The sequence below is a fragment of the Sapajus apella genome, unplaced genomic scaffold (genome assembly GCF_009761245.1).
Source record: "Sapajus apella isolate SASKATOON/1434 unplaced genomic scaffold, GSC_monkey_1.0 scaffold21, whole genome shotgun sequence".
NCBI lineage: Eukaryota > Metazoa > Chordata > Mammalia > Primates > Cebidae > Sapajus > Sapajus apella.
This window is the reverse complement of record NW_022436961.1, coordinates 4,127,134-4,150,229: the sequence shown is the minus strand read 5'-3', so window position 1 is coordinate 4,150,229 and position 23,096 is coordinate 4,127,134. Positions and strand designations below refer to the sequence as shown.

At 35.6% G+C, this 23,096-nt stretch overlaps 1 protein-coding gene across 4 annotated transcripts in view; it reads right to left on the bottom strand.

Annotated features, from left to right (window-relative positions):
* The window catches only part of ADAM2 (ADAM metallopeptidase domain 2), a 73,081-nt gene that overhangs the window by 13,377 nt on the left and 36,608 nt on the right, over positions 1 to 23,096 (bottom strand). The window contains exons 11-16 of one of the 4 annotated variants that reach the window (XM_032288129.1): positions 15,671 to 15,807; positions 11,148 to 11,331; positions 8,620 to 8,718; positions 8,315 to 8,510; positions 6,553 to 6,658; positions 1,089 to 1,272 (exon numbers count right to left, since the gene is read on the bottom strand). In XM_032288129.1, coding sequence (XP_032144020.1) covers positions 1,089 to 1,272; positions 6,553 to 6,658; positions 8,315 to 8,510; positions 8,620 to 8,718; positions 11,148 to 11,331; positions 15,671 to 15,807 — 906 coding nt within the window. Of the gene's footprint in view, positions 1 to 1,088; positions 1,273 to 5,826; positions 6,659 to 8,314; positions 8,511 to 8,619; positions 9,400 to 11,147; positions 11,332 to 14,394; positions 14,425 to 15,670; positions 15,808 to 23,096 lie in introns of those variants that run through there. The other 3 variants (XR_004271950.1, XR_004271948.1, XR_004271947.1) reach the window with 3 other exon arrangements.

Below are 23,096 nucleotides of genomic sequence, written 5' to 3'. Positions count from 1 at the left end.
TCACAAAAAATATCTTCTGCTCCAAAGTCAAATATAGTTTTCCTTTCCCTGTTTTCTTCAATAAGGGATTTGTTGTATTCTGTTACTTATTAAGCCAGAGAGGCTTTATAAATTAAACACGAGATTAATTTGAGCTTGCACCTCCTTGTGTATATATCTGTTTATATATAAGTATTTCATATTTTATATAATTAAAAAATCTAGAAAGGCAAAAAATGTTGATATGTATGCACAGGTACCATATTGAATGCAAAATAGGAAAGATAGATATGTAGATAGATAAATACTCTACAATTCCGTGTGTGTGTGTGTGTGTGTGTGTGTGTGCGTGTGTCTATGAAAAATTGATGGGAGATTTGTAAAAATGAAAACATTAATTCTATCTCAGATATGCAAATTGGATAGATTTTTGCTTTACTCTGTGAATTGGATTATTATTTTCATCAGGCATATATTATTTTACAATAGGCATATATTATTTTAATGGCTATTTTAAAATAATTACATCAAAAGATAGTTTATGACATTAGATGTATTCTCTGTGTAATAGGAGATAATTTAATAAAATACAGTGAATGAACAATATGGTTTTCAATTCAGTAAATATACATAATTTCAATGAAAAAAGTACTAAATAACCAATGATTACAAGTATTATTTTTAAAGTTTTTTTTTCCAATTTTCTGTATTGAATCTACACTTAAATTCTGAGAGAAAATACTAATTATGTATCACTTAAGAACAGAGTCTACACCAGATGCGATGGCTCACACAAGTCATCCCAACACTTTGGGAAGTTGAGGTGGGCAGATAACCTGAGGCCAGGAGTTTGAGACCAGCCTGGCCAACATGGTGAAACCAGCCTCTACTAAAAATACAAAAATTAGCTGGGCATGGTGGAACCACCTGTTATGCTGGCTACTCAAGAGACTGAGGCAAGAGAATCACTTGAACCTGGAAGGCGGAGGTTTCCGTGAGAAGAGATCATACCACTGCACTCCCACTGGGGCAATAGAGTGAGACTCCATCTCAAAAAAGAGCAGAGCCTAAAATATTGGGAAATTATTCAGGAATAAAAAACTACCTACCTTATTTGAACCACAAGAAGTTCCATCTTTTATCCACATCTTTTGGCTGTCTGCATGATCACTGGGAAATTCTACTGCAACGCAGAGATGTCCACTTATGTTGGCATAAATAGTAGTGGCTCTTGGAATTTGTAATAAAAATGCCCCTACATATTTACATATTAATTTTCCACACTGCAGATTTCTATAATTTATCCATAAATAAAAATCATTAATTTTAATTTGGAGAAATACAAGAATATTATATGTAAAACAGATATATTTAAACAAAGGATATATGCAATTCAATTTAAAACACCAAAATAAATAAATAAGGGTCTTGCCTAAATTGTCAATGACAACTGAACATTTTAGTAATTATGAACTAAGGTTGATGCAAAAATAATAATGGGTTTTGCCTCTCTTTTAATGGCAAAAACCACAATTACTTTTGCACCAGCCTAATATTTCCTAGTTAGCCCGACAACTTTTTGTCATTCCTTCACTTTTCTTTGAATCTGAAACAAGATCAAACCCAAGCTAAACATGAATTTAACATCTGTTCACCTTTTGAGTGATTTTAAAATGAAAATTTCAAGGTCGCTCACATTAATTAACAAAAACAGTCACTAATACTGTAGGGTTATCGCTATGTATATCACATAAGGAGTATGTCCTATAGATTAATGTGAGCATTTGCCTACAGTACATGCTACAAACTGTAAGATTTTTGTTTGGCCCATGCATCTTGTTTGGAATCTTAAATGCTACCATATGACCACTGCGACATCAGAAGATTCAGGAAACCGTGCAGGCAGAGAGACTGACCCTAGGACAACTACATATGTTGAGATAGACAACAGATGTTGTCTAAATAGCCTCCTAATTATCAAAATCTCAGCAGTGATGAAAATCTAGATGTCTTGGAGCAATTTCCTATGGCCTGAACTTTTCTCCCTTTGGCCAAAAGAAGAAAACAAAAATGAGCAAACCAGTCCCTGAAGTGTCCAGGTGTCCCAGGCAAGGGCTTGGAGTTGATAAAAGCTGTCCTGCACTCATAGTGCACACCTGTTAAACGTTAAGTAGTTTTTTATTTTTTTATTTTATTTTTATTTTTTGAGAGGGAGTTTCACTCTTGTTGCCCAGGCTGGAGTGCATGATCTTGACTCACTGCAACTTCCGCCTCCTGGATTCAAGTGATTCTCCTGTCTCAGTCTCCAGAGTAGCTGGGATTACAGGCACCCACCACCACACCTGGCTAATTTTTGTAGTTTTTAGTAGAGATAGGGTTTCACCATGTTGGCCAGGCTGGTCCTGAACTCCTGACCTCAAGTGATCCATCCATCTCAGCCTCACAATGTGCTGGGATTACAGGGGTGAGCCACTGTGCCCGGCCTAACAGTAAGTAATTTCATAGAACATCAACCTTAGGCACAGCCATTCTGTGATCATGAAAGATTAAGAGAAAAAGCAAGTTCACTTCATAGATCATGTCTGAACACAGAGGAGAAACATAAACATTGTCCAAACCACAAATTTACTGTACATTCTCATGATTCAACTAATAGGTGTGACTATTGCTTCGTTAGCAATTACAGCTTTAACTTCACTTTAGTCTCCCCTCTTCATATATAAGATTTATTAAGATACACAATCATGTGTATCTTACTACAATATATCTCTTACTATATCTTACTACAATATATCTCTACTTAAAAACATCTATTTTAGAGCAAAGATCTAATTCCTGAAAGCTTTTTAAAAATCACTTAACACAAGTCCAAATCTCTAAACTGGCATGCTCCACAATTTCTTATAATGTGCATTCTTACCACTCAACATGTAGAAAAACCCCACTTGTTCTACTACAGCTGCCTTCTTGGTGGTCTTTGGTTGGAAGGCATTGTAGTAAGGTAGAACTGTAATCTGAAACACACATGCTTATACTTGGAAGGCACTGGAATGTAACTAGAAAGGGAAGGACTATATAACTGAGCTTTAAGAATGGAAACTGCAGCACAAGATATTCTGTAGATAGGCTTTGTTTAATAATTTATGAAAGCACATCCAAGACTGAAGATTCTTAGCTGGAATAATCCAAGGACAGAATTAAAACATGAGCCTAATATCAATTAGATGACTGGAAACTTAGACTGAGAACTAAAATCTCAATATAAATTTCAGATTTATACTCAGCCTAAAACCTGGATGACTACTGAACTAATCAAGTATGCGTGATGAAGAATACAGGGAGCATATGGAAAGCATCTTCTGGATGCATACAGAAATGAACAATGTTTTCAGCTGCTGCTCACAGACAGAGTTGGTTTACAGTTTGAGTCCAGCTATGTTAAATCTCTTCCATTTCAAAAATCTAGCCTTCAGAAAAGCAAAAGTGAATGCAATTTCTATTATGTATTAGTCATATTATATGATATATAAAGTTTAAATATATGCTAAACATACAAAGAAAAAGTAAAATATAACAGAGCGGGTAAATAAATCACTGGATACCAACACCAATTCTACCCAGACATTGCATTCCACAGAGAAGCGCTTTAACCCAGGTAACATAAAAAGAATCAAGGATGAAAGGAAAATATAGTTATACCAGCTAGAAGTTTTCCTTTAGTCAGTATATGCTTTAGCAATTATAAAGCGAATGTCTGTGCATGTGGAACTTGAGTATATGAGGAAGCAACTTGTATTTCTAAGTTGTACTTTATGGCACTTAATTGGAATTAGAATTATCACTAAGTTAATGTCTTAAATGCACAGATTTAAATAAATGAATATATAAATGAATATGTGATACATGTATGTGTATATATGAAATGCATGTCCTAGCACCGTTGATTGATAGGCCTGAGAGGTAATGAGAAACAGCAGACGTGCACACAGCTTGTGCTTGGGTATTTATTTTCAAATACCATCTTCTAAGAAAAGGAACCGAGGCTCCTTGGATAAATAGCTGAATCCAGAGCAGAAGTAGAAGAAGTACAATGCTGCCTATAACATCTTTCCTTGTGCTAGAAAAATTTGGAAGTTATTAAAAAGTCATACAGACTTTTGAAAAGGACACATTAACAAACTCAAAGGGATTCCCAGTAGTCAAAATTAAGACAATTTGAGAAAGTATCAAAATAAACGATGATAGTAATGTATTCTATCCTATTGAATAAAATAATAATTACTGTGTCTGAACTTATATACATAAACATATAGGTAAGTAAATAAAAATAGAGAAGTGAATTCTTCTTCCTACATTTCTGACTAATAAAGGCAAAGTCAATTACACAATTAGAAAATCACTAATGGATTTTAAAACTAGTTAGTGAAAGTTTGAGGAGAAACAGAATATGCCCAGAGCCTCAGTATAGCTCCTTCAAAATTACATATTAAACACAAAAGGAAAAATAATAATTTCACAGTTGAAAGACTTAAAGAATAATTACTTTATCAAAACATTTAACCTAAAATGTCTAATACTGAAAAGAAAATGGCATGTACCTTTAAAAAAATCAAGGACACAACAATATCACTTCAGTGACAAACATGCCAAAATGCATAACTTATATATAATTATGAAAAATATCAACGAAACCTAAATTGTGGGAAAATTCTACAAATTACTTAACCAGTATTATTACAACAAAACAAAAAAAATTAATAAAAAGTAACACAACTAAAAGGAAAAAAAATTCAAACTAAACAACTCTAAAAAATACATTATGAGAGGCCAGGCCCAGTGGCTCACGCTGGTAATCCCAGTATTTTGGGAGGCCGAGGTGGGAGATTGAGACCAGCCTGGCCGACATGGCAAAACCCTGTCTCTACTAAAAATACAAAAATTAGCTGGTCATGGTGGCAGGCGCCTGTAATCCCAGCTACTCGGGAGACTGAGGCAGGAGAATGGCTTGAACTCAGGAGGCTGAGGTTGCAGCGAGCCGAAATCACTCCATTGCACTCCAGCCTGGGTGAACGGGAGCGAAGTTGCTCGCTCTCGCTTTCTCTCTCTCTCTCTCTCCCTCTCTCTCTCTCTCATTCTCTCTTTCTCTCTCTCTCTCTCTCTGTCATTCTCTCTTTCTCTCTCTCTCTCTCTCTCTCACACACACACACACACACACACACACACACACAATGAGTAAACGCAAATATCTGACACTGGGCTTGTTCCTGAACAAGAAAAATAGCCTAAAATTACTCTATTGAAACAATAAATGAAATTTTAACATGAGTCATGTTTGATAGCTATAATATGTAAGAAAACATCTTCATTTTCAAGATAAACACACTGATTTATTGAGAAATAAACAAGCACAGTCTTCAATTTACACTCAAACAGTTCAGAAGAAATAATTATGAAGAGAGGAGAGAGGAGTTAGAATAACAGAAGGGTAGAGCAATGGGGAAAATGTAAACAAACTGTACACCTAAGCAAAGGGCGTAAGGGAATTCCTTGCACTATTCATGAAAACTAGAAAGTTTGTTACAGGAGTTTTACTTTACCTTTGAAATAAATCAACATTAAATTTTACAAAAAAGAAATGGGTCTCTGTAACATTGCAGTTCTAATTTATTTATTTTCTTCAGCTTTGAGATGGAGTCTCGCTCTGTCGCCCAGGTTGGAGTTCAGTGATCCGATCTCCGCTCACTGCAACCTCCGCCTCCCGGGTTCAAGCGATTTTCCCGCCTCAGCCTCCCGAGTAGCTGGCATTACAAGCACCGGCCATCATGCCTGCGCCATCATGTCTCGCTAATTTTTGTATTTTTAGTACAGATGGGATTTCACCTTGTTGCTAGCCTGTCTCTAACTCCTAACAATCAGGTGATGCAGCCTCCCAAAGTGCTGAAATTACAGGCCCGAGCCACCCCGGCCGGCCTTCTAGTTCTAATGTATTTAATAATAGTAACAGCTAATAATTAGCACTTTATAGTACATACTATGTATCAGTCACCAGCCTAAGTGTTTTTCATAGAGCGTCTATGTTTCCCACTGGCACCAAACCAGTGATGTTAGTGTTATTAATGTGCATATTTTACATATAAAAAAGCTGAAATACATGCCCGAGGTCACAAGAGTGGGGTTAGGATTTAAAACCAAAATGTCTGGCTGTAGAGCACACGTTCTTAAATACCACACTTTGCTTCTTAAATAGTAAAAATTCATGTATTTTCACTTTATTACTACAAGGATTGTCATCCTTTGTAAAAAATAAAGTAACAGCATGCATAATAAAAATGATTACTGATGGGTAATTAATGTACCTGTATGAAAATTAAACACTTTGTGGCAAAGTACAAATGATACTTTGGGTACAGGAGAGAATAAATACAGACTTCTTTGTCTATGATATTTATAATTTGAATAAACATGGTATTTATATTCGGGGATATTTTCCTTACATATAATCTTAATTATTTATGTTATTTTCAAATATAAGATGATAAATAGAGGTTCTAAGATTAATTCCTGAAAACATACTCAGCCTCACACTGCGTGTATCTCGAATCAACTTTACCACAGCTTCCAGATATATCAGTCTTCGAATTAAGGTACGAATAACATTCTGCAGGACCAAACTCTGCTTCTGAAAATAAAAAGGCGTGCTTAGTCATATTAAACATATATTAATTAAAAATAAATAACAAATGCACTTAAAATTCTGAAATGGATTAAGATATTGTACAAAATAAAGTCATAACATTCAAAATAAAAACTAGATTTAAGATAATACAAAACCACTTCAATGAAATGTTTAACAATTGAAAGGACTCTTGTCTGCTATCCACAGACATATCCTAGACATACTCCAGAGCTTTAGCTTAACCTGTAGTTAAGTAATTTAAGTATTTTAATTTAATTAAAATATATTTTAAGTAAGTTTTTATAATAAGCCAATATCTGTTAATATGTAGGAAACTTTTTACACATAATTGACTTATTTGTTCATAAACAGTTTTAGCATGAAGGTCTTTTCAAGTCAAACCACTAACCAATTATCTTATGTTTTACTTGATAATTTCCCCAGACCAGAAATATATTGGAGTCACAACTGATTCATTCACCCTCCCATCATTCAATCCACATGCATAATCTGCATAATTTTAATTCTCTTAAGATCCAACCTACTTAAAAAGCAGTTTATTTCTCATAACCTCCATCTGCTCTACTTGACGGACTTAGTCAAAAATCTTTGACAGGAAGACTTAACCACTACATAACAACGCTGCAGCACAAAGGCTCGCTACCAGAGTGGACAGACTCAGAGCTCGGCTGCAACCCACAGATGCTGTAGTGAGCCGAAAAGTAACAGAGGTCATCTGCAAAGCTCGTTATGGGTAAGCAGTCAAAATTTTAACCTTGGCTAGGGTAGCAAGTCATTGCTGGTAGACAGAAAAATAGTCCGAAACAAAGAACTAAAGCCAAAATCTACAGCTCAACGTGAATTTTAGTTATCCAGGAGAAACTGCTGAAAGGCGATGTGATGATACGTTTTATGCGTCAACTTGGTTAGGCTATAGTACCAAGTTATTCAATTAAACATTAATCTAGGCATTGCTCTATAGGTATTTTGTAGGTGTGATGAAGTCTATAAGTTTATTTTAAGAAAGATGATCTTAGATAATGTGGATGGGCCAGATTCAATTATTAATATTTGAAAGACCTTTAAAGCAGGCTTCCTTGAAAAAGAAAAAAAATTCTGCCTGTGGACTTCAGCTTCAATTTATGCCCAAAATTTCTATTTTGCCCTTTTAATCGCCTTGCCCTATAGATTTCAGACTTGCCTAGTCAGCCCCACAATCTCATTTGCCAATTATTTGCATAGATATACATTCCTTTCTTGAGTTGGAGTCTCACTCTGTCTTCCAGGCTGGAGTGCAGTGACGTGATCTCAGCTCACTGCAACCTCAGCCTCCTAAGTAGCTGGGATTACAGGGATGCACCACCACACCCGGATAATTTTCTGTATTTTTAGTAGAGACAGGGTTTCGCTATGTTGGCCAGGCTGATCTTGAACTCCTGACCTCAGGTGATCAGCCTGCCTCGGCCTCACAAAGTGCAGAATTACACGTGTGAACCACCATGCCTGGCCATATTCTTCTCTTTCAAGAATTATTTAGAATATTTAAACTAAAAGTGACATTTTAAAAGTCACAATCATTGTTGGGCATGTATCAGCATCTATTTCTGTTAAGTTTCCAAAAAAAAAAACATATTTAAGAAATAAAATGATAACAAATACCTTGGCCAAATACATCCCTACATTGTTTATCCCCAGTCACACAAACTCCATCTATACAGATCCATCGATTCATTCCACAGGGATGCCCAGTCTGAACATAGTAGTTTTCTGGACATGACGCAGATGATCCATTGCAATATTCAGGGAGGTCACATTCGTCAAAGGCAGACCTACATACTCTTTCTTTTGACAAAAACTGTTGGGATGAAGTAAATGATATTGAATTAAGCAGAATGTGAATACATAAGCATAATAATGATAATTACTTATGTAGATAATATTGAAATTTTTCAAAAAGCTCTTACTAGACAATTTTCACAGCATGGTCCTTCAGCACAATTAAAACCGGCTTTCAATCTACATGTGGCACCATCACAGCATGTTGCTCTGATAAGGGTACAATTCTGTAAGGTAAATCCAATGCTCTAAACTATTTTCCAACTTTTATTCACATTGGGCAGACATTTTCATGATGACAACATAATATGTAACATACACATGATGATGCTTAATTTACATGTTGGCAAAGAGAAAAATAAATAAAACCTCTTATTCATTTCTTAACAGACATTTATTAATTACCTACTAATTGCCAGACTTTGTGTTGTTCATATTGCTAGCATAGGCTTGGTTACACTGATGAAAGGGTTCTCTGAAGCCCTGGGGTCCACCATAGTTAAGTCATTGAGAAGAGCTCTGCCTCTTCTAGGCAGAGATAGTTAGATACAAGACATAAAATAAACAAGAATTATAATTTAAAAACTCTATTTTAGTGACTACGTCTTACTAGAGCCTTCTGAATCTATAATATTTTAACAAGTTTCTGCATTTTATGGCATATATTGTTGATTTATGTCAGTTTTAATTCTCTAATTACAGTCTGGGAAATGATGTTACTTGTGAGAATACTGAAGTTTTCACCTTTATATCATTCACTCATATCTTATTATGCCTTGTTTTATGCTTTAGTTCATCTATGCCCAGTGAATATGCTTTTCAAACTTCTATTACTAGGGTTAAGAAAGGCAATAGGTAAGAAGAAGGCTAAAAGACAATGCATTCATTCATACACACACACACACACACACACACACACTTATTTTTAAAATATGCAGAAATTTAAAATAGGGTAAATTGGAAAAAAATGTGATAAATCACACAAAAATAAATCGTGGATTTAGTAGTCTTCATATGAGTAATAACAAGATACTTACTTGGACACAGAGTAGTCAGTATTTTTTGCAGCTGTTTTAAGAATTGTCACTGTTACTGCTATCTACTGTAATTCTAGAGGGGAAAGTTATATCTCAATGGTTTAAGCCTCAATTACATAACATTTAGAGAGCTTAGATACACTACTGTCAAACTGAAGAAGAAATTTTCAAGAATGTTTCCATTCAAACTCAGCCAAGCAGAAACAAGTAGGTGACGAGGAATAATTTTTTAAAAACATATCACACATATGGCTGGGTGCGGTGGCTCACTCCTGTAATCCTAGCACTTTGGGAAACTAAGGCAGGTGGATCACCTGAGGTTGGGGAGTTCGAGACCAGCCTGACCAACATGGAAAAACACCGTCTCTACTAAAAGTAAAAACAATTAGCTGGATGTGGTGGCACATGCCTGTAATCCCAGCTACTTGGGAGGCTGAGGCAGGAGAATCGCTTGAACCCAGGAGGCAAAGGTTCTGGTGAGCCAAGATCACGCCATTGCACTCCAGCCTGGGCAACAAGAGTGAAACTCCATCTGATATATATATCACACATCTTAGGATCTATAAACACACTTTTATGTTTGGGGGGCGCTACATGAGTGACCACTGTAAGGCACAATGAAGTCTACTTAGTTTTCTTGATTCTCTTGAGTCTGTGCCATTCACTGTGAGTCTTAATATCTCCCTCATTTCATTCTCATTATCTCTGCTCTCTTCACCTCCCTTCAACCCAGGTACTTTATCTAAGATTTCTATTGTTTGGGAAAATTAGCTCTTCTTAATTATGTATGTTACAAATTGTTTTGACTTAAATATTGACCTGGATTAAAATTTTCAAGGACCATAAATGTGCTGTCCAGGTTTTCTTGCTCCTTAGTGAAAGCTTTAGATCTCTCTTTATGAACAGCAAAGGAATTTATGTTAAATACTAGGTTTAAATTTTAGGTTTAAATATTCAAGAGGAAGAGATTGAACCTACATCAACTCAGTTATGAAATTAGTGGCCTTGAAAATTACTATTTGAGAGAATAGAATGTTGCTTACCAGGGACCTCAAGGAGGGGAAAACAGGGAGATGATGGTCAAGGGGTGTAAAGTTTCACTTCTGCAAGATGAATACATTCTGGAGATCAAATATGACTACAGTTCACAATATCATATCATATACTTGAACTTTGCTAAGAAGGTAGATTCTGAGTGTTCTCACCAGAAAGGAAAATTTTTTAGAAAGGAAAAGGAAGAAATAAAATGCTATGTGAGATTATGGATATGTTAGTTATCTAAATTTTAGTGGATATTTCAACATGTACACATATACGCAATCAAGCTATATGATTTAAATATATACAGTTTAAAACTGTCATCTATCCCTCAAAAAAGCTGGAATAAATAAAAGAAAATTACCTGTATATTCATACAAATTTCACATAGATCTACAAAGTAAAGGACCACTATACCAATATATGTAAGTCCACTCATTAGTTGTTATAATACCTACGTGTCCTCCTGACTCATTTGCAGAAAATTTAGCTTGACAAATTAAGGAAAATGGCAGTTTCACACTTTAATTAATAAGTAATTGCTGCAATTCTAGTGCATAACCTCCCAAATGAGTACCCACCTCTTCGGACCCACAGTCACAGTCCTCTCCTGCTTCCAGAATCGCATTACCACACACAGGCTGCTGTTTGAAGAAAGGATCTAAGCGAGGCTGATTGTGAAGGCACTGGGACTTCTCCTTTGAAATAAAATGTGCAAAGTCTTCGATGCTGCAGTTACTAAAGATCTTCACACCACTGAAATGACTAAAGGCACATCAAACTTCAAATTTTAATGCAAGAGTTTCCATAAACTATCTACCCTTAGAATAAACCTATATAACAGCATTCCACAACAGACCAAATTCCCAATTCTGTGATTGTCAAAGCTTTCAATCTCTGATCATGGGAAGTCAACTGTATAAGAACGTAAATGTTTTAGTAAAAGTAAATTACTAATCCATAATATTTTATTGGCTCTCATTTGACACTGCTCTCTCTTATTTAAGCTCCTACTCTCCAAAGTGCCCCATTTCTTTTTCATTTGTCGTCTTTCTTCCACATAACTTCTAAATGCTGGGACACACCTGTACTAATAAAGAAAGCCGGCTTTTTTTTCTTCTTTTTTTAAAATTTCTCCTTAGCTTGTGATACTTAGTTTGGCTGTATTTTAAATCCTAGGTTGAGAGTTCTTTTCTTTAAGGATGTTGAATATTGGCCTCCACTCTCTTCTGGCTAGTAGGGTTTCTGCTGAGAGATCTGCCGTGAGTCTGATGGGCTTCCCTTTGTGGGTAACCTGACCTTTCTCTCTGGCTGCCCTAGCATTTTTTCCTTCATTTCAACCCTAGTGAATCTGATGATTCTGTGCCTTGGGGTTGCTCTTCTTGAGGAATATCTTTGTGGCTTTCTCTGTATTTCCTAGACTTCAAAGTTGGCCTGCCTTGTTAGGGAACAAGGCTGGATGGAGAATAAGTCTGATGAATTGACAGAAACAGGCTTCAGAAAGTGGGTAATAACAAACTTTTCTGAACTAAAAGGACTTGTTCTAACCCAATGCAAAGAAACTAAGAATGATGAAAAAAGATTTGATGAAATGCTAATGAGAATAAACAGCTTAGAGAGGAACATAATTGAATTGATGGAGCTGAAAAACAACATGAGAACTTCGCAAAGCATACACATGTTTCAATAGCCGAACTGACCAAGCAGAAGAAAGGATTTCAGAGGTCAAAGATCAACTCATGAAATAAAAAGAGAAGGCAAGATTAGAGAAAAAAGAGTAAAAAGAAATGAACAAAGCATCCAAGAAATATAAGATTATGTGAAAAGACATAATCTATATTTGATAGATGTACGTGAATGTGTTGGAGAGAATGAATCCAAGCTGGAAAACACTCTGAAGGATATTATCCAGGAAAACTTCCCCAACCTAGCAAGGCAGGCCAATATTCAAGTCCAGGAAATACAGAGAACACCACAAAGATATCCCTCAAGAACAGCAACCCCAAGGCACATAAGAGTCAGAGTCACCAGGGTTGAAATGAAGGAGAAAATGCTAAGGGCAGCCAGAGAGCGAGGTCAGGTTACCCACAAAGGGAAGCTCATCAGACTCAGCAGATATCTCAGCAGAAATCCTACAAGCCAGAAGAGAGTGGGGACCAATATTCAACATCCTTAAAGAAAAGAACTTTCAACCCAGAATCTCCTATCCAGCCAAACTAAGTTTCATAAGCGAAGGAGAAATAAAATCCTGTACGAACAAGCAACTACTCAGAGATTTCATCACCACCAGGCCTGCTTTACAAGAACTCCCAAAAGAAGCACTAAACATAAAAAGGAACAGCCAGTACCAGCCACTCCAAAAACGTACCAAATGGTAAAGAGCATTGACACAATGAAGAAACTTCATCAACTAACAGACAAAACAACCAGCTAGCATCAAAATGGCAGGATCAAATTCACACATAACAATATTAACCCTAAATGTAAATGGGCTAAATGCTCCAATCAAAAGACACAGACTGGCAAATTGGATAAAAAGACAAAACTCATCAGTATGCTGTATCCAGGAAACCCATCTCACATGCAAAGATACACATAGGCTCAAAATAAAGGGATGGAGGAAGATTTACCAGCAAACGGAGAGAGAGAGAAAAAAAAGCAGGAGTTGCAATCCTATTCTCTAATAAAATAGACTTTAAACAAACAAAAACCAAAAGAGACAAAGAAGGGCATTACATAATGGTAAAAGGATCAATGCTACAAGAAGAGCTAACGATCCTAAATATACACACACCCAATACAGGAGCACCCAGATACATAAAGCAAGTTCTTAAAGACTTAGGAAGTAAAAGAGGACACAAACAGATGGAGAAATATCCCAGACCCATGGTTAGGAAGACTCAATATCGTGAAAATGGCCATGCTGCCCAAAGTAATTTACAGATTCAATGCTATCCCCATCAAGCTAACAATGATCCTCTTCACAGAACTGGAAATGCCACCTTAAACTTCATATGGAACCAAAAAAGAGCCCACATAGCTAAGTCAATTCTAAGCAAAAAGAAAAAAGTTGGAGGCATCACACTGCCTGACTTCAAACTATACTACAAGACTACAGTAATCAAAATAGCATGGTACGGGTACCAAAACAGCATGGTACAGGTACCAAAACAGAGATATAGACCAATGGAACAGAGCAGAGGCCTCGGAGGCAACACCACACATCTACAACCATCTGATCTTTGACAAACCTGACAAAAACAAGCAATGGGGAAAGGATTCCTGTTTAATAAATGGTGTTGGGAAAACTGGCTAGCCATGTGCAGAAAGCAGAAACTGGACCCCTTCCTTACACCTTACACTAAAATTAACTCCAGATGAATTAAAGACTTAAACATAAGACCTAATACCATAAAAACCCTAGAAGAAAACCTAGGCAAAACCATCCAGGACATAGGCATAGACAAGGACTTCATGACTAAAACACCAAAAGCATTGGCAATGAAAGCCAAAATAGACAAGTTGGACCTAATTAAACTCCAGATTTTCTGCACAGCAAAAGAAGCAATCATTAGAGTGAACCAGTAACCAACAGAATGGGAAAAAAATTTTTCAATCTACCCATCTGACAAAGGGCTAATATCCAGAATCTACAAAGAACTAAAACAGATATAGAAGAGAAAAACAAACAAACCCATTCAAAAGTGGGCAAAGGATATGAACAGACACTTTACAAAAGAAGATATATATGAGACCAACAAACATATGAAAAAATGCTCATCATCACTGGTCATTAGAGAAATGCAAATCAAAACTACATTGAGATACCATCTCACGCCAGTTAGAATGGCGATCATTAAAAAATCTGGAGACAACAGATGCTGGAGAGGATGTGGAGAAATAGGAACACTTTTACACTGTTGACGGGAGTGTAAATTAGTTCAACCATTGTGGAAGACAGTGTGGCGATTCCTCAAGGATCTAGACATAGAAATTCCATTTGACCCCAGCAATCCCATTACTGGGTATATATCCAAAGGATTATAAATCATTCTGTTATAAGGACGCATGCACATAAATGTTCATTGCAGCATTGTTTACAATAGCAAAGACCTGGAACCAACCCAAATGCCCACCTATGATAGGCTGGACCGGGAAAATGTGGCACATATACACCATGAAATACTGTGCAGCCATAAAAATGATGAGTCCCTGTCCTTTATAGGGACATGGATGAACCTGGAAACTATCATTCTCAGCGAACTGACCCAAGAACAGAAAATCAAACACTGCATGTTCTCACTCGAAGGTGAGTGTTGAACAATGAGAACGCATGGACACAGGGAGGGGAGCATCACACACAGCGGTCTGTTGGGGGGAACTGGAGAGGGGCAGTGGGGGGTGGGGATTTGTGGAGGGATAACATGGGGAGAAATGTCAGATATAGGTGATGGGTTGGAAGGCAGCAAACCACATTGCCATGTATGTACCTATGCAACAATCTTGTATGTTCTTCACATGTACCCCAAAACCTAAAATGCAATTATATATATATACACACACACACACACACATATATATATACACACATATATATATATATAAAGAATAATGTTGATATCAGCAAAAAAATAAAATCACTAGATCATTAAGACCTGATTAGAATACTGCAAAAGACTTTCTCTCTTGACAAAGAAAAACCTCAATGGCAACATCTCTGAAATCAACAAATGCTGAGACTTCAGGCTGAGCCAAGGCAAGGTGAAGGAAAGACATGCAGACCAGTTCACATTAATAAACACTTTTTGTGTAGTGATCTCATGCTTGCATTTGGCTTATCAAATTATAAATTATCAAATTATAAAATTATACAAGTAAGCATGTTGATAAATGTAGTTAGATCACATGAGAGAAAGCCAGTGTAACAGTTGATTACAAGTGCTATTGAGATAAATATGCATCATGAACATTGGAATATACATTTTGGTCCTGGAGTCCCTGGTCACATCTGATAGCCAACCATTATTATTTAACAACTTTTAAACTAAGTACATTAAAATTACATTAAACTACATATGTAAAGTATAAAAGTCAAAAATCTTACCTTGCTTCTGGATTCATAATACAGACAGCTCCTGAGCAGTGGCATTTGTGAATGTCATCATAAGTGATCCCCATACTGAGGCTCAATAATTGTGCTAAAATAACTGCAAGTGATTCTAGACTTATGGTTCTGGGATGCTGAAAAAAAAAAATAAATGTACATTATTTTGTTTGCTGGGAGAACAATGCAATTATTAAAGAGTCACATGATAAAATGGAATAGGCACCTCTAATAAGCTATCCCCGGAAGTGCCATCCATGTTGGCATAACTTATTATAAATACAAGAAAATTATGAAAAGTAAAGTCTGAAGTTTTACCAATACATGAAATGGATGATGTATTTGATGGCCTCAGACAAAGAAAAAAATTGCTCCAGAAATTTGTTAACTACATATAAAAACCATTGCAGTCTTATTTTTATTCACAAAAGATAATATTTAAAGAAAAACACATAGAAAAACATAGTATCAAATTATGAAGAGATTATTTTAATTTGTAATTTGGTCACTACCTGAGGTTGGGAATGGTGGTAGAAAGTAGGGGATAAAGGGGAGACAGGTTAATGAGCACAATTAAATAGAATAAGGTCTAGGATTTCTAAGACAATAGTGTTACATTAGTTAACAACACTTACGGTATATGTTAAAATAACTAAGAGTAGAATTAGAATGTTCCTAACACAAAGAAATGATAAAGGCTTGGGGTGATGGATATTCCAATTATCATAATTTAATCATTACACATTGTATGCCTGTACCAAAATATCACATCTCTCCAATAAATATATGTAACTATTATGTACTCCTAATAATTAAAAATTTTTAAAAATTGATTCCTCAAACATAATATTTTATATAGCCATTTCATACATGTAACTCATAAGTTAACTGATTGAATTAATTAACATTATGGTAATCATGACGGATAATAAGAATTCTGACCTTTCAATTGTTTAAATTTTATTGGAAAAACTAAAATATCTTTGTAATTTCTTTCTTTGTAAGAGTAAGATGCTTACTATAGTGCATTTCGATCATACTTGGACATTAATTTTGAGAAAAATCCACAAATCCTTTAAATATATCTAATAACATTTTGATGAATATACTTCATGATAGGCTTCTAGGTATACATTTTAGCTTCTTCTGTTTGCTTCTCTAAGTCAATTTCCCATCATTTTCTACCATGCTGTCTAGCTCAGGAAGATGGCACAAATGGATTATGTCAGTGGGATGCTTTGCCCTCAACTTTTACCTTGATTTATTCTCATGGAGAGAAGAGAACGAGATGTGAATGAAAGCAAAGTATTTATTATATCATTGTGAGGGTGATTATGTCTCTTTGAATCTTTGAAGGGAGGTCTACCTTCTCTCTGTGACTCTGATAAAATGACTCCCTTCCTTCCGTCAACACTTGGTACCAATTAAAGTTCTTTATTACTTTTGTGAAGGTACTGCAAAGCAAAGGCTCTACATTTCGCATGCACATGGATCAAAACTCGGTTTATCAAATTTCCACACTTGAATGTACCATCTGCTTTCAGAGAGACAGTGTTAGAAAGAAGGAGGAGGACAAGGAGGAGGAGAAAAAGGAAAAGAATGAAAAGGAGGGGCCGGGCGCAGTGGCTCACGCCTGTAATCCCAGCACTTTGGGAGGCCAAGGCGGGTGGATCACGAGGTCAAGAGATCGAGACCATCCTGGTCAACATGGTGAAACCCCGTCTATACTAAAACTACAAAAAATTAGCTGGGCATGGTGGCGCGTGCCTGTAATCCCAGCTTCTCAGGAGGCTGAGGCAGGAGAATTGCTTGAACCCAGGAGGCGGAGGTTGCCGTGAGCCGAGATCGTGCCATTGCACTCCAGTCTGGGTAACAAGAGCAAAACTCCGTCTCAAAAAAAAAAAAAAAAAAGAATGAAAAGGAGAAGAAGGAAAAGAAGGAGAAGAGAGGGAAAAAGAAGAAGGTGAAAGAATGATTCTACTGGGAATAAAATGAAGGATCCAGCCAAATTTAAAGTGGTTAAATACTGTATTGATACTGGTACAGTTATTTTAAACCATCTTGTTTTCAAGATATTGTAGAAAGGGCTTATTAATCAAACAATAAATGCATCTTTGCACTTTTCTCTTTTTCTCCTCTTTCCTGTTATGTCTTACAGTTCACTAAGATGGAAACAACAACATCCAATGATTTCACGTTAGACATTTGTATAAAAGCAGGATATTTTCTTCCTTCATGTTCAGTCGCTCTTGCATTCCCTCTCTTCGTATTGTTGCATATAATTTGATCTTTCCTTTCGTTGTATTTCCTTTCAAAGACATTTTCAAATGTCTTTGATCATTATAGGATCAAAGACATGGTTTTGCATTTGAGATGATATTTCTCTACATTTTCTTTGTGATCATCTCACTTTGGATTTCTCTTAATCAGTCTGGCCTGCCATAACAAAATACCAGAGAAGACTTGTTGGTTTAATCCAGAGAAATTTATTTTCTTGCAGTTCTATGGAATTTCGCAGTTCTATAAGTCCAAGATCAGGGTGCTGGCAGGGTTGGTTGGCATATGCTGAGACCGTCTTGGCTTGTAATAGGCTGCCTTCTTGCTGTCCTTTCCTCTGTGTGCACATGGAAAGCCTCATCTCTGGTGTCTCTTCCTCTTCTTATATGGACAGCAGTCTTATTGAATAAGAGCCCCCTGCCTTATCATCTATTTAACCTTGATTACCTCTTTTCAGGTCTCATCTAGGAATATAGTCACATCGGAGGTTAAAATTTCAACATATTAATTCAGGGGGAATGCAGTTCAGTCCAGGCTAGTATAAAAAAATTTTAAAAGATGTGTAAGGCAGTGGAAGAATTTCCTATGGGTCATTGTTATTATTATCTCTGATTTGAAAACCAAGTGACAATAAAGCAAAACTATATTTAACAGTGAATTAAAAAATATATATTTTGGCACAAAAAAATTCAGTAAAGCAGAATTTTTTTTTTTGGTGAATATAACTGATTAGAACCATGGTTTTCAAATGGTAACAGCTACAAGCATTTATTAGGCTTCTTTATATGCCAATCACCAGGCTGAGAAATTTGTAAACAGGTATGGATTTGTTGAGACTTCTTTTATTGCATAACGTGAATATTCCCTAAAAATGTGCCTGACATATAAGTTTTGAAAAAGAACACTCTTATCTCTAATTTTAGGTATCCACATTCTATTTATTCCTTTTTTTCTTTAATGAACATGTTATGTTTTATTTAACTCATTATTTATTCAAGGAACTGGTAAGATGTTCACACCAATTCAAAGAGTATATTAGTCTCTTCTCATGCTGCTAATAAAGACATACCTAAAACTGGGTAATTTACAAAGAAAAAGAGGTTTATTAATTCATTAATTTTGAGTGTAACTGTACTTTTAATTTCTGTGGAGTGTACTACAGTATATGGATATTCCACAATATATTTATGCATTTGGTGGATAAAACGACTCAATATTGTTAAGATACTAATCTCTCTGAAATTCATCTAAAGTTTCCATTAAAAAAAATAAAAATAAAACAATTTTGTTGAAATTGACAAACTGATTTTAAAATGGAAATGCAGAGGATCTGGGATACCTAAAAGAGTCTTGAATAATGGCCTAGTAGGGTTTACACTGCCATTTTTGATGTCTCACTATCAAGCTGGGGTCATTATGACAATGTAATATTGTTGGAAGGACATATAAAAACACCAATGGCCACAAAAGATTCCTGAAAGAGGCTAGCAATATGGTGACTTGATCTCTGTAACAAAACCAGAACTGTATTTCTGTGGAGGAAAACTAAACTTTAAATAAGTTATTGTGGAGCAATTACCATCTAATGTGAACTAACTGATTCTGTTCCCTATTTTACACCAAACAAATTAATGTGGATTATATACTGAAAGGGAAAACAATCGTACCTGTGTTATAGAATAACTTCATGATCTTAGAATGGGCAAACATTTCTTGAAGGTGTCTCTTTTTATATTAAGTTTTCTGAGAGTTTTTGATCCTTTTTTTTGTCATGAGTAGGTTCTAAATTTTATCAAATGTATCTTCCTGCAACTATTTTTAATAAAGATTATAATAGTTAATTTTCAAATATAAAACCCATCTTACATTTCTAGAATAATTTCTATGTGTTCACCATGCCATACTCATTTGATATATTACAGCATTCCTTCTGTTAACATATAGTTAACATAAATCTTAAATCATAAAACAAGGTGAGAATTAGCCCCTCCTTTTGCATTATCTAAAGTAACATATTACAAGCATTAAATATTTTGGAGACATTATTATGGGGGTCATATGGGCCTAGATTTTTTGTTTGTTTTGGAGGAAAATGTTTTAATTATAGACTCAGCTACACCAATGGATCAATGGTGATTCAGATTTACTTTTCTATTTACTTGAGAAAATGTATTATTCATAAAATTTTATCCATATTTATTGTCATTAATTGGTTGAAGATATGCCTTCCTATATGTGTAATATGCGTAGGACCTGTGGTCATCATGTCCCTTTTTTCAACTAATATTTGGAGAATTTGTTTTTTTAGTTTCTTTGAAATAAGATATCCATTTTGGTAGGTTGCTATAAAATTGCATATATCTTCAAAATATCAGTTTGAGTTTTGATAATTTTCTTCATTATATTTTGTATTTTGTTGATAGCCAATATCATCTTTAAAAATTATTTCCTACTTTCTAGCATCTCTCAGCTTAACTCACCATCTATATGCTCTTTGGAGATGGAGTTAGATAATCTACATTCAAACTAACTTTAATTTTATTTATACATTAAAGCTATAAATGCACCACCTCTCAGCTCTGCCATTTTAGCATCCCGTAACTTTAGATATGCTGTATTTTTAATGTCATTTAGCTCAAAATGAGTTATCTTATTTTTTACTTGAAAATCTTTATAGAGATTTTTAAGTGATAATCTTATTATTTGGTTCTCATTTAAATCCACAATGGTCAGACACTTTTCTCTGTAAGATTTCAATCATTTAATATTTATCGACACTGCTTTATTTCTCACGATATTATTTGTTTTGGTAAATAGTCTACATTAGTATTTTGTTGCTTTTTGGTATAAGATTTTAGAAATATTACTTCAACAAAATAAATTTTATATTGCTGAGGTAGGTTGGTTTTTTCCATTCTTAAATATGATTATGATCTCTTTTCCTTTTTTTCTCTCACATTGGTGTATATATTTTGAAGCAATGTAATTAGATATATACAGCATTATGATTGCTGTCTTACCCTTCAAGAGTTCATCATAATTAAATATTCCTCTTTATTTCTCCTAGAATATCTTGCCTTAAGACTACTGCTATGGACGAAATTGTGTCCCTCCCACCCCAAATTCATATGCTGAAACTGTGACCCCCCCCCCGGCAACATGACTATATCTAAAGATGTATAATTGTCACATTGTACCCCTTGAATATATATGATGTTTGTCAATTAAATATTTAAAATAAAAAGTCATACGCTGATTATTCTTTCTTGTTTGTAGTCAACACAAAACTACTTGTGTTGTGGTTTCACATATAAACTTTTAGGAAGGGACAGCATTGGAAGGATACAGACCCTAGATTGCAATCTACAGCCCTGCAGGATTAGGTAGAAAGGGTGGTGGGAATTTGAACATCAAAAAACAGAACTTCAACTATTTTCTTAAACGTCTCACTTCTGTAAACATTGGCTATACCTGATTTTTCCAGTGAATGGGCAGGCAAAATAACTGTGGAGAATAAGAAAGAATACTAGAAAATTGTTCTTCCAACTGTCAACACCAAAGAGACCATTTTTATCTGCCCATCCTGGTAGCTAGTCTGCCTTTAATAATTTTGTTGTCATTGTTGAGACAGGGTCTTGCTCTGTTGCCCAGGCTGGAGTGCAGTGGTGCAATCATGGCTTAATGTAGCCTTGAACTCCTGGGCTCAAGTGATCCTCCCACCTCACCTGGGACTATAGGGGCCTGCCATCATGCCTGGCTAATATTTCTATTTTAAAAAACTATTGTAGAAGTGAGTTCTTACTATGTTGCCCATGCTGGAATCCTGCCCTGCAGAGAGAATCCGTTCTGCTATCCTCTTCGTTAATCAGTGAAGACTCTCCACAGGAGAGTCTTATGGTTTCTTAGTGTGGCTTGTGGCAAAATAAATAAGCCAAATTCCAGCATTTGAGACCAGATAAATCACTTGACCATAAGTATAAGCCACCTTCTCCAGACTTTTAAATAAATACTGAAGATTCATTTTTGTTGAACATTTTTTTCATATATTGTTGGCTACTTGTATGTCTTTTTTTGAGAAGTGTCTGTTCATGTCTTTTGCCCATTTTTTAAATGGGGTTATTTGTTTTTGCTTGCTTAATTGTTTTACTTCCTTATAGATTCTGGATATTAGGCCTTTTTCAGATACATAGTTGTGAATATCTTCTCCCTTTCTGTAGGTTGTCTGTTTACTCTGTTGATGTTTTTTGCTGTGCAGAACCTCTTTTGTTTAATCAAATCTCACTTGTAAATTCTTGTTTTTGTTGCAATTGTTTTTGAAGTCTTAGTCGTATATTATTTGGCAAGGCCAAAGTCCAGAATGGTGGTTCCTAGGTCTTCTTCTAGAATCCTTACAGTCAGAGGTGTTACGTTTAAATATTGAATCCATCTTGAATTAATTTTTGTATATGGTGAAAGGTAAGCATCTAGTTTTATTCTTCTGTGTATAGCTAACCAGTTAATCATTAGAGAAATGCAAATCAAAACCACAATGAGACACAATCTCACACTAGTCAAAATAGCTCTTATTATAATTTTTTTTTTTAAAAAAAAACAATGCTCATGAGGCTATGAGGAAAATGGAACGATTATACATTGTTAGGGGGACTGTAATTAGGTCAGCAACTGTGGAAAGCAGCTTGGAGATTTCTCAAATAACTTAAAAAAGAACTACCATTCAGCCCAGCAATTCTATTACTGGGTATATACTTAAATGAAAATAAATCAATCCCAGCACATTGGGAGGCTGAGGTGAGTGGATCACCTGAGGTCAGGAGTTCCAGATCAGCCTGGCTAACATAGCAAAACTTGTCTCTACTAAAAATACAAAACTTATCCATGTGTGTTGGTGAGTACCTGTAATCCCAGCTACTCAGGAGGCTGCGGCTGCCATTGCACTCCAGCTTGGGCAGCAGAGCAAGACTCTGTCAAGCAAGAAAGAGAGAAAGAAAGGAAGGGAAGAAGAGAGGAATAAAAAGGAAGAAAGGAGGAAAGGAAGAACGAAAGAGAGAGAGAGAAAGAAAGAAAAGGAAGGAAGGAAGGAAGAAAGGAAGGAAGGAGGGAAGGAAGGAAGGAAGGAAGGAAGGAAGGAAGGAAGGAAGGAAGGAAGGAA